Source organism: Oncorhynchus masou, chromosome 1, assembly GCF_036934945.1.
Source record: "Oncorhynchus masou masou isolate Uvic2021 chromosome 1, UVic_Omas_1.1, whole genome shotgun sequence".
Taxonomy (NCBI): Eukaryota; Metazoa; Chordata; class Actinopteri; order Salmoniformes; family Salmonidae; genus Oncorhynchus; species Oncorhynchus masou.
In genome coordinates, this window is record NC_088212.1 from 10,611,190 (window position 1) to 10,624,154 (window position 12,965).

At 42.5% G+C, this 12,965-nt stretch overlaps 1 protein-coding gene across 3 annotated transcripts in view; it reads right to left on the minus strand.

Annotated features, from left to right (window-relative positions):
- Positions 1 to 12,965, minus strand: part of unc5ca (unc-5 netrin receptor Ca) — a 335,052-nt gene that overhangs the window by 82,042 nt on the left and 240,045 nt on the right. For all 3 annotated transcript variants that reach the window (XM_064937639.1, XM_064937554.1, XM_064937718.1), the window contains exons 6-7: positions 7,184 to 7,351; positions 6,486 to 6,650 (exon numbers count right to left, since the gene is read on the minus strand). In XM_064937639.1, coding sequence (XP_064793711.1) covers positions 6,486 to 6,650; positions 7,184 to 7,351 — 333 coding nt within the window. The remainder of the gene's footprint in view (positions 1 to 6,485; positions 6,651 to 7,183; positions 7,352 to 12,965) is intronic.

Consider the following 12,965-nt stretch of genomic DNA (forward strand, 5'->3'; position numbering starts at 1 on the left):
TTAGTGAGATTTAACAGCATTATTACAAACAGTCTGCGGTAACACATTTCTATCCAGTGTTTTCACTTCAGTTGAAACTTTGAGTCCAATGCCTGGTCAGTAACTACAGACAAACACACAATAAACCAGGTGCTTTTCCCACATGTCAACACATAATTGGCTTCTCTTGGAAAAGAGTCACACTTCTTTTTATGTTATTAAGACTGAGGCCCAACTTTCCATGGGGGTTTAAGATTTCTGTTATTTCTATTGGGGTCAAAAATATCAACAATGCCGGAGGGATAGTAATTACGTCAGCTCTTGTTAATTATGCTAGCTCATACGTATTCACGCTAGCTCATACGTATTTACGCTAGCTCATGCGTATTTACGCTAGCTCATACGTAGTTACGCTAGCTCATGCGTATTTACGCTAGCTCATGCGTAGTTACGCTAGCTCATACGTATTTACGCTAGCTCATGCGTAGTTACGCTAGCTCATACGTAGTTACGCTAGCTCATACGTAGTTACGCTAGCTCATACGTAGTTACGCTAGCTCATGCGTAGTTACGCTAGCTCATGCGTAGTTACGCTAGCTCATACGTAGTTACGCTAGCTCATACGTAGTTACACTAGCTCATGCGTATTTACGCTAGCTCATACGTAGTTACGCTAGCTCATGCGTATTTACGCTAGCTCATGCGTAGTTACGCTAGCTCATGCGTAGTTACGCTAGCTCATACGTAGTTACGCTAGCTCATACGTAGTTACGCTAGCTCATACGTAGTTACGCTAGCTCATACGTATTTACGCTAGCTCATACGTAGTTACGCTAGCTCATGATCGTCATCATTTGTCACTATCTTTTCTATAAACTTCCTGAAAACATGGTCTATAACTCAGGTATTGACCTTAATTGTTTAAGTTTGATGTGAAGCTTCTACAGTGCAATACGGTGTCCATATTAGGACAGCCTCAATCTGAGTCCTAATATGGCCACCGTATAGGCAAACTGTTCATATGGGGGCAATTCTGACCAAAGGTAGAGTAAATGGAACGTAATTCCCTTTTAATGCACTTCTCGCTATGCATATTTTGACCTTGAACTTAAAGTGGAACTGACAGCATTTTAGCAACATTAAATATGATTAAAATCTGTTCACATACACCCCCAGGAAGAATATGATGCCTTTTTTGTTATACAAGCGAGCGCTTAGATATTGTCCTTTTCATGTTTCCATAATTTCATAGAATGTTTGGGAATGACAGAGAAAGGCATTGGTGAAAATGTTTATAGCAATATAGAGTGGGAATGAGGATGTGCATTTGGACAATTCATAGACACTGCGGTAAATAAAATTGCCGTAGCCAATCAGAGCTAGCCCTTTGCCACACAGGCCTGCCATCTTTGACTTTAAAATGGACTGTGTGTTTACAGGCACTATTTTAAAAAAATATATTATTTAACTTTTATTTAACTAAGCAAGTCAGTTAAAGAACAAATTCTTATTTACAATGACGGCCTAATTTTTACATTGACTTTGACTCCTCTTTATGATGGCCTACCCCTGCCAAACTTCTGAGGACCCATGCCAAATCATTTCAGTCTCCTGAAGGGAACAGGCGTTGTCATTTCCTCTTTACGAATGTCTTGGTGTGTTTGTACCATGATAGTTTGTTGGTGATGTGGACACCAAGGAACTTGAAGCTCTCGACCTGCTCCACCACAGACCGGTCGATAAAAATGGGGGAGTGCTCGGCTCTCGTTTTCCTGTAGTCCACGATCATCTCCTTTGTCTTGATCACGTTTAGGGAGCGGTCGTCGTCCTGGCACCACACTGCCAGGTCTCTGCGCTCCTCCCTACAGGCTGTCTCGTCGTTGTCAGTGATCAGTGCTACTACCATTGTGTAATGACTTTAGTGTTAGTTTACTTTCAATTTGTAGCCTACATTTTGCATCATTCCATTCTGTTGACCTTTCTTTCCTCTGTCACATCACACATCAGTGTAGTTGTTCCTGAGGATCGCTAGCATTACTGGATCATATATACTAGGCTAACGTTGTGGAGTAATTTGGGACATGCAGTCTATTTGAATCATTATGGAACCCACATGTAGCAGTTTAAACCTGGAGCCTGCCACATGTCATACAATCATCCATGATTAATGAGGATGAGGGTAGATTTCTAGCACTTTTTCCACCTTCTAATATTTCAGGGATTGAAATTCATCAATATATTTAGTGTGCAAAGGCTCTCCTGTTTTTTTTATGATTCATACATAGTTTCCTAACCCAGAAAATGTGCCTAAATAAACTACAAGATCAGAGTATTTATTAAATCTACCAATTGGTGCTGAAACGGAGACAAATATGCATATATTTAGATAACTTTCTGTCATGAATCCCTATATTCTGAACACTATCTCTCAATGTATTCTCCTGAGACTGTCGACCCAATCCTACTTAAAGGTGCACCGTATGTAAACGGAGAGCGTAATAAGATACATCTACTGAAAACCGTATTGAATGACAAAACCACGAGAAAATCTGTTAGCCAGCAAGTCGGAGGGTTTGCAGCTGTTGAAGTACACTATTCTGTGTGCTCAAGGTAGCCACCCCTGTAGAGCACATTACCTGCCTGCTAGTACTTCATTTGGGACGGATCATGCCAGAACAGGATCTGGCAACTCTCAGTTTTGGACCGTTTCATTCCGGACCCCCATTTGCCAGGATCCAGTATGAAAAATAATGTTCACTGTTCATTTTTATTATCATTTTTTACATTGCAATCAGAGAACTTTGACTCCTCTTTAATTCTCCTGCACCCTAAAGAAAACCTAATATGAAAAACATGCCTGATATTCTAATAATTGATTCACGTGGGGCCGGCCTGGGTATATGGTTTGTGCAACATTGTAGCCTATATAGACCAACGTGTGGCCATTGCTGTGGTGAGAGAAAGAAGCGTGCCTGTATCTCTCACAGAACTACTGTAAAATTTGATTCACTTTCTATGATCTCTCTCCCTCTCTCTGCGCTGATAGAGATGAGCCTTCAACTCTCATCTCTACAGTGTTGCACTTCATCATTTATTTCCTTATAGAATCATAGCCGCGGGAAGTGTCCAGGAGGTGCCACACCCTGATAAATTTATATACATTTGCCAAAGTTATAGAATTACTGCTGTCTGTTCAGAAATAAATTAAATCATTCTGAATACTACACCTGGAGTGAGCCTATATTTAGTCATAGAGGATCAATAGCTTCTTTTTAAAAAATAGCCTAGCTGTGGATTGTGCGTAGCCCAATCACAAGGAATGCTTACAGTTGGGCAAGCGTGGCAAATATGTCAGTGAATAGCATGCAGCTAAAACAGGCCTTTCGCAATATTTCAAATACAATCGCGGGAAAACACAGATTGAAAAGCAAATGGCTCCTGCTGAAAAGAGAAGAATCTAATCTGTCTGTAGGCTACCAAGTTATAGACCTATTCAGCGAACATCAATGTTTTACAAAGAAAAACAAGAGAGGTAAGCTTTTGGCAAGAGCGCATTAGCCATGGCTGGTGAGTGAGCTGTGCATCATTGTGTGAGTCAGTGAAACTGGAAAGCAACTTCTGCAAGTGCCTCTACTCTGCTGCTCTATACCAGTATGCAAAAGTGTTGGTAAACGCATGTAATGCTTTATTATAAAGGTGATTTTTGTTGTATGTGTTTCGGTACCTCAGAGCCCCTGTGGGTCAACCCCGTCTCAAGCTCATTTTTTGTTCCGGCACCTCTCAATTTCCAAATGAAGCGCTGGCGCCTGCATTAGGTACAGTGCCTTGCGAAAGTATTCAGCCCCCTTGAACTTTGCGACCTTTTGCCACATCTCAGGCTTCAAACATAAAGATATAAAACTGTATTTTTTTGTGAAGAATCAACAACAAGTGGGACACAATCATGAAGTGGAACGACATTTATTGGATATTTCAAACTTTTTTAACAAATCAAAAACTGAAAAATTGGGCGTGCAAAATTATTCAGCCCCCTTAAGTTAATACTTTGTAGCGCCACCCTTTGCTGCGATTACAGCTGTAAGTCGCTTGGGGTATGTCTCTATCAGTTTTGCACATCGAGAGACTGACATTTTTTTCCCACTCCTCCTTGCAAAATAGCTCGAACTCAGTGAGGTTGGATGGAGAGCATTTGTGAACAGCAATTTTCAGTTATTTCCACAGATTCTCGATTGGATTCAGGTCTGGACTTTGACTTGGCCATTCTAACACCTGGATATTATTTTTGAACCATTCCATTGTAGATTTTGCTTTATGTTTTGGATCATTGTCTTGTTGGAAGACAAATCTCCGTCCCAGTCTCAGGTCTTTTGCAGACTCCATCAGGTTTTCTTCCAGAATGGTCCTGAATTTGGCTCCATACATCTTCCCATCAATTTTTAACCATCTTCCCTGTCCCTGCTGAAGAAAAGCAGGCCCAAACCATGATGCTGCCACCACCATGTTTAACAGTGGGTATGGTGTGTTCAGGGTGATGAGCTGTGTTGCTTTTACGCCAAACATAACGTTTTGCATTTTTGCCAAAAAGTTCAATTTTGGTTTCATCTGACCAGAGCACCTTCTTCCACATGTTTGGTGTGTCTCCCAGGTGGCTTGTGGCAAACTTTAAACAACACTTTTTATGGATATCTTTAAGAAATGGCTTTCTTCTTGCCACTCTTCCATAAAGGCAAGATTTGTGCAATATATGACTGAATGTTGTCCTATGGACAGAGTCTCCCACCTCAGCTGTAGATCTCTGCAGTTCATCCAGAGTGATCATGGGCCTCTTGCCTGCATCTCTGATCAGTCTTCTCCTTGTATGAGCTGAAGGTTTAGAGGGACGACCAGGTCTTGGTAGATTTGCAGTGGTCTGATACTCCTTCCATTTCAATATTATCGCTTGCACAGTGCTCCTTGGGATGTTTAAAGCTTGGGAAATCTTTTTGTTTCCAAATCCGGGTTTAAACTTCTTCACAACAGTATCTCGGACCTGCCTGGTGTGTTCCTTGTTCTTCATGATGCTCTCTGCGCTTTTAACGGACCTCTGAGACTATCACAGTGCAGGTGCATTTATACGGAGACTTGATTACACACAGGTGGATTGTATTTATCATCATTAGTCATTTAGGTCAACATTGGATCATTCAGAGATCCTCACTGAACATCTGGAGAGAGTTTGCTGTACTGAAAGTAAAGTGGCTGAATAATTTTGCACGCCCAATTTTTCAGTTTTTGATTTGTTAAAAAAGTTTTAAATATCCAAAAAATGTCGTTCCACTTCATGATTGTGTCCCACTTGTTGTTGATTCTTCACAAAAAAATACAGTTTTATATCTTTATGTTTGAAGCCTGAAATGTGGCAAAAGGTCGCAAAGTTCAAGGGGGCCGAAAACTTTCGCAAGGCACTGTAAGTCTGAATACCAACTACTGAGAAGTATGTAGGAAAGACGTGCATTTCCTCCGCCTGAATCAGGCCCATAGTGCATCTTGTGGTCAATAATATAATAATGTGCATTGTTTTCTCTCCCTATTAACGTTCTACAGATCTGTATACCTGTCACGCCTTGGTCTTAGTATTTTGTGTTTTAGTTTATTAGTTAGTCAGACCAGGGTGTGACATGGGGTTATTATGTATTGTGTTTTCGTATTGGGGTTTGTAGTGTCTGGGATTGTAGCTGATTAGGGGTGTGTGTGTGTTTAATAGGTTTGGCTGCCTGAGGCGGTTCTCAATCAGAGTCAGGTGATTTTCGTTGTCTCTGATTGGGAACCGTATTTAGGTAGCCTGGTTTTCGCTTTGTATTTCGTGGGTGATTGTTCCTGTCTCTGTGTAGTGTGCACCAGTCAGGCTGTAATAGGTTTCACGTTCTGTTTGTTGTTTTTGTTTTATTAGTTATTCGTGTATAGTTCGTTCGTTTGTCTTTCTAATAAACATGAGTAACCTACACGCTGCATTTCGGTCCGACTCTCCTTCAACAGAAGAAGAACGCCGTTACAATACCGCCATCAATAGACACATTTAAAGGATAAAACATTTTACGTTCACGTTTGATGAAGATGCTCACAGGCATACTTTGTTTTGTAAGTACACATATCTGTCTGTCCTTATCCTACCTCATTTGCCCACACTGTACATAAACTTTGTTTTTCTATTGTGTTATTGACTGAATGTTTGCTTACTCCATGTGTAACTCTGTGTTGTTGTTTGTGTCGCACTGCTTTGCTTTATCTTGGCCAGGTCGCAGTTGTAAATGAGAACTTGTTCTCAACTAGCCTCCCTGGTTAAATAAAGGGGAAATAAAAAGTGTATTGCTGATGTTGCGTGTGTATGGGAGCAGGAGGAAAGAGGTGAGAATATAACAGAGCCAGTGAAGAGGAGGAGGAGCAGGAGGAAGAGCAGGAGGTGAAGGAGGACAAGCAGGTGGAGCAGGAGGAGGAAGAAGAGTTAGTGGGGGAGGATGTTTACTCACTCTGCATACAGAGTCCGTCAGTACAGTTCTGGGACTGTAGGACCATACCCTCGCAGTCCTTGCCTCCATTTTTGGGTGCAGGGGCATTGCATTCTCTCCTGCGCCAGTGAGTGCACTCTGTACCACAAGTAGACCACTTACTCCACTCTGTCCACAACCCGTCAACTGTAGGGGAGAGTGAGAGATACAGGGTTCACTGGGATACAATATCAACACAGTTGATCTGGCTCTGAAGGTAAAATACAGAACAATACAATACAGAACAATGCAATATAGTACAGTACAGAGTTAAATGGAGTAGTATAGTATAAAACAGAATATATTGTAATATACTATAGAACACAACAAAGTAGACTAGAACAGAACACAACATAATAGAACAGAGTAGACAAGAACATAACACAACAGAATAGAAGAGAGTAGACTAGAACACAACACAGCAGAATAGAATAGAACAGAGTAGACTAGAACAGAACACAACAGAATAGAACGAAGTAGACTAGAACAGAACACAACATAATAGAACAGAGTAGACTAGAACAGAACACAACAGAATAGAACAAAGTAGACTAGAACAGAACACAACAGAATAGAACATAGTAGACTAGAACAGAACACAACAGAATAGAACAGAGTAGACTAGAACAGAACACAACAGAATAGACTAGGACAAAACACAACAGTATGCATGTCGATACCAGTGCAGAGGGAGGTGCAGGCCAGCTTCTGGGTTGCCTGTCCATCACAGGGGGCTCCTCCGTTGAGCGGGGCGGGATTGGTACAGCTGCGGGTACGCTTTTGGTAACCGCGGCCACAGCGACTGTTACACACTGACCACTCTGTCCATGTCGACCAGCCGCCGTTCACTATGGTAACAGAGAACGGAGAGAATAAAGGTCTACGCACGCACAAAAAAGTTTGAATCTCCTCTTATATTTGAATCTTGGTCCCATTTTTTTTTTAAATAGTTGAAGTGTGATCAGAGGGATATGTCAGTACAGGCAGGGCTAAAAGTACATTTCTGTTCTTCCCGGTACGGGACCTCCTACACTGGGGTCCAAAATGATTCACACCCTTGATAAATATGAGCAATAATGACTGTATAAAATAAATAAAATACTGAGATACATTGTATCCTCAAAAATATAGGGAAAGTATTATTTTATACTAATAATATTGCTCAGAGAAAGAGATTTTGGGTCAAAATTATTGACACCCCTAAAGATACTTGGAAATATAATAGCCAAAAGTCTAGTATTTGTTCCCATATTCCTAACAAACTGCAAATGCATCCAACAAATGTGTCACAAGCTTAATGTAAGTAGTCCCCATAATGTAGAAATATGGGACCAAATACTAAACTTTTGAAAACTTTATTTATAAGAATCTTTAGACCTGTCAATAATTTTGACCCCTACCTTGAGTTAAAAAACAATTATATTACAAAATATCTGTCTCTGAGCAATTGTATTAGTGTAAAATAATATAATTTTTTAAGCATACAATACAGCTCAGTATTTGAATTATTTATTTTACATATATTATTGCTAATCTTTATGAACGGTGTCAATCATTTCAAACCCCACTGTAAGTGTGCATGCACCATTTCTTATGGTCTTGTGGCTCTGGAGGAGGCAAGCCCTCTTGCCGTGCCCTTCCAACACCTTTCCTGCACTTTTGGGAGGTTAATGGAGCCCAGCTGAGGGTAAAAAGTCAATCAAGTGTGTGATTGGCTGGACAATCAGCCCAACAGTTGCTTAGGCTGCTGCTGCTGCTCTCATTTGATGGAAACGATTGGAGACAGCAACAGACAGGTTGGGGGTAGAAGGACACTCAATTTAAGATAACGGTTGTTATTAAACGTTATACCTAAAGTTTCTTATTTGTAAGCAGTTCTGTTGGTCAATTATGAAATACAACTTAAGTTTGACCTACCTCACTGACCCTGAGACCAACGGTTTCTCCCCTGGCTCTGTCTCAGGGTCTAATAATGAAGACGTCATATCGTATAACCTTAAATGTATTACCTTTTAATGGGGCAAGGACACCACCAACCAGGCATGGTGTTTTCATCTGATTGGCAGGAATGTTTTAAAGCAACATTCCTGCAGTTCTACATATTTTGCAATGGCTTAAGCCGTGTACTTGTGCTACCTGAGTGAATCAAACTATAACACAATCCATTGGGACCCAATGCATTGAATGTTTAGATTCTCCCTGGCTGTCTAGTTTTATTCTGGTGGTTGCTAGTTCTCAGAATGATCTTATTTTAAAATGTATAGCTCCAATATATTTTCTATATAATGTATATCTGGTTTTAGTTTATACTGAAAACGTTTTAAAACATCCCGAAAAGTATTTACATTTTTTTGGGAGCGTCAGACACGATTTAGCAGCGGTGGCCCGCATCTACTAAATAAACGTAGGGGAAACACTGCCTCCATTTGATGAATGGAAAGAGTCTATTGAAACACGAAAGAGTAATGGCATTTGCCAATTGTCATTAGGTATATACTACCGTTCAAACGTTTGGGGTCACATAGAAATGTCCTTGTTTTTGAAAGAAAAGCATATTTTTTTGGCCATTAAAATAACATACATTTGATCAGAAATAAAGTGTAGACATTGTTAATGTTGTAAATTACTATTGTAGCTGGAAACAGCTGATTTTTAATGGAATATCAACATAGGCGTACAGAGGCCCATTATAAGCAACCATCACTCGTGTGTTCCAATGGTACGTTGTGTTAGCTAATCCAAGTTTATCATTTTAAAAGACTAGTAATGTTAGCACAGCTGAAAACTGTTGTGCTGATTAAAGAAGCATAAAACTGACCTTCTTTAGACTAGTTGAGTATCTCTGGAGCATCAGCATTTGTGGGTTCGATAACAGGCTCAAAATGGCCAGAAACAAATAACTCAATTCTGAAACTCATCAGTCTATTATTGTTCGGGGAAATGAAGGCTATTCCATGTGAGAAATTGCCAAGAAAATTAAGATCTCTGTGTACACTCTGTGTACTACTCCTTTCACAGAACAGTGAAAACGGGCTTTAACCAGAATAGAAAGAGGAGTGGGAGGCCCCGGTGCACAACTGAGCAAGAGGACAAGTACATTAGAGTGTCTAGTTTGAGAAACAGACGCCTCACAAGTCCTCAACTGGCAGTTTCATTAACTAGTACCAGCAAAACACCAGTCTCAACGTCAACAGTGAAGAGGCGACTCCGGGATGCTGGCCTTCTAGGCAGAGTTCCTCTGTCCAGTCTCAACGTCAACAGTGAAGAGGCGACTCCGGGATGCTGGCCTTCTAGGCAGAGTTCCTCTGTCCAGTCTCAACGTCAACAGTGAAGAGGCGACTCCGGGATGCTGGCCTTCTAGGCAGAGTTCCTCTGTCCAGTCTCAACGTCAACAGTGAAGAGGCGACTCCGGGATGCCGCCATATAGGCACAGTTGCAAAGAAAAAGCCATATCTCAGACTGTCCAATGAAAATAAAAGATTCAGATGGGCAAAAGAACCCAGACACTGGACAGAGGAACTGTGCCTAGAAGGCAGTGAACAGTGAACAGTGAAGAGGTGACTCCTGGATGCCTGCCTACCCTTATTGGCCACTGTGCAATCATTGGAAAACAAACTGGACAATCTATGATTAAGACTATCCTGCCAATGGGACCTCTTCCTGGCCGAGTCTGTAATACCTACATGTTTCAAACAGACCACCAAAGTCCCAATACCCAAGAACTCCAAGGTAACCTGCCTAAATGATTACCGCCCCGTAGCACTCACGTCGGTAGCCATGAAGTGCTTTGAAAGGCTGGTCATGGCTCACATCAACACCATTATGCCAGAAACACTAGACCCACACCTCCCTCTGCAACAGGATCCTGGACTTCCTGATGGGCCATCCACAGGTTGTAAGGGTAGTCAACAACACATCTGCTATGCTGATCTTCAAGACTGGGGCCCCTTAGTGGTGCATGCTTAGTCCCCTCCTGTACTCCCTTTTCACCCTTAACTGCGTGGCCAAGCACGACTCCAACACCATCGTTAAGTTTGCTGACGACACAACAGTGGTAGGCTTGAGCACCGACAACGATGAGACAGCCTATAGGGAGGAGGTCAGAGACCTGGCAGTGTGGTTCTTGGAATACAACCTCTCTCTCAATGTGAGCAAGACAAAGGAGCTGACCGTGGACTATAAGAAAAGGGGGGCCTAACAGGTCCCCATTAACATCGATTGGACTGAAGTGAAGCGGGTCAACATCACCAACAAACTATCATGGTCCAAAAACAAAAAGACAGTCGTGAAGAGGGCACGACAACACCTTTTACCCCTCAGGAGACTGAAAAGATTTGGCATGGGTCCCCAGATCCTCAAAAACTTCTACAGCTGCACCATCGAGAGCATCCTGACCGGTTGTTTCACCGCCTGGTATGGGAACTGCTCGGCATCTGGCCTTAAGGCGCTACAGAGGGTAATGCGTACGGCCCGGTACATCACTGGGGCCAAGCTCCCTGACACCCAGGACCTATATACTAGCCAGGCCCACAAAATTGTCAAAGACTCCAGTCACCCAAGTCAAAGACTGTTCTCTCTGCTACCGCATGCGGTACCGGAGTGCCAAGTCTAGGACCAAAAGACTCCTTAACAGCTTCTACCCCCAAGCCATAAGACTGCTGAACAACTAAAGTAATCAATTGGCTGTCTGGACTATTTACATTGAGCCCCCCCTTTGTTTTTATACTGCTGCTTCTCGCTGTTTATTATCATAGTCACTTTACAAATGATCTTGACTAACCTGTACTCCCGCCGCACATTGACTCGGTACCCTTACCCCTGTATATAGCTTCCACATTGACTCGGTACCTCCTGTATATAGCCTCTACATTGACTCGGTACCTCTACCCTCTGTATATAGACTCCACACTGACCAGGTACCCCCTGTATATAGTCTTCACATTGACTAAGTAGCAGAACCCCCTGTATATGGTCTAAACATTGACCAGGTACCCCTGTATATAGTCTCCACAATGACCAGGTACCCCCTGTATATAGTCTCCACATTCACCAGGTACCCCGTGTATATAGTCTCCACATTGACCAGGTACCCCCTGTATATAGTCTCCACATTGACGAGGTACCCCCTGTATATAGTCTCCACATTCACCAGGTACCCCCTGTATATAGTCTCCACATTGACCAGGTACCCCTGCATTTAGTCTCAACATTGACTCTGTACAGGTACCCCTTGTATATAGTCTCCACATTGACTCGGCACAGGTACCCCTTCTTTATAGTCTCCACATTGACGAGGTACCCCCTGTATATAGTCTCCACATTCACCAGGTACCCCCTGTATATAGTCTCCACATTGACCAGGTACCCCTGCATTTAGTCTCAACATTGACTCTGTACAGGTATCCCCTGTATATAGTCTCCACAAAGACTCGGTACAGGTACCTCCTGTATATAGTCTCCATGTTGACCAGGTACCCCCTGTATATAGTCTCCACATTGACTCTGTACAGGTACCTCTTGTATATAGTCTCCACATTGACTCGGTACAGGTACCCCCTGTATATAGTCTCCACATTGACCAGGTACCCCTGCATTTAGTCTCTACATTGACTCTGTACAGGTACCTCTTGTATATAGTCTCCACATTGACTCGGTACAGATACCCCCTGTATATAGTCTCCACGTTGACCAGCTACCCCCTGTATATAGTCTCCACGTTGACCAGCTACCTCCTGTATATAGTCTCCACGTTGGCCAGGTACCCCCTGTATATAGTCTCCACGTTGACCAGGTACCCCCTGTATAGAGCCTTGTTGTTGTTATGTACATTTATTATTGTTTCTTTTTTGATTTTTTTAACTTTAGTTTATTTAGTAAATATTTTATTAACTCTATTTCTTGCACTGCATTGTTGGTTAAGGGCTTGTAAGTAAGCATTTCCCAGTAAGGTTTACACCTGTTGTATTTGGCGCATCTTACAAGTACAATTTGATTTGATTTGATTTGTGTGCCCATGCTGGTGTGTGTTTGTTTACGCTCACAGGGAACAGTGTTTGGTACAGTATTTGATATTTGGGAGGATTTAAGGATTAATCATGTGAAGAAACTCTCCCTCTCCCCATTTTGTCAAAAAGCCTTCTCTCATTTCTATCCCTTCATTTGCCGTGTCAAAGACAGCGAGAGAGAGGGAGAGAGGGAGCGAGAGAGCGAGAGAGAGAGCGAGGGAGCGAGAGAGAGAGGGAGCGAGAGAGAGAGAGAGGGAGCGAGAGAGAGAGAGAGGGAGCGAGAGAGAGAGGGAGCGAGAGAGAGAGAGAGAGGGAGCGAGAGAGCGAGGGAGAGAGGGAGAGAGGGAGAGAGGGAGAGAGAGAGCGAGGGAGAGAGGGAGAGGGAGAGCGAGGGAGAGAGGGAGAGAGGGAACACTGGAGATGGAGAGAGAGAGCGAGGGAGAGAGGCAGAGAGAGA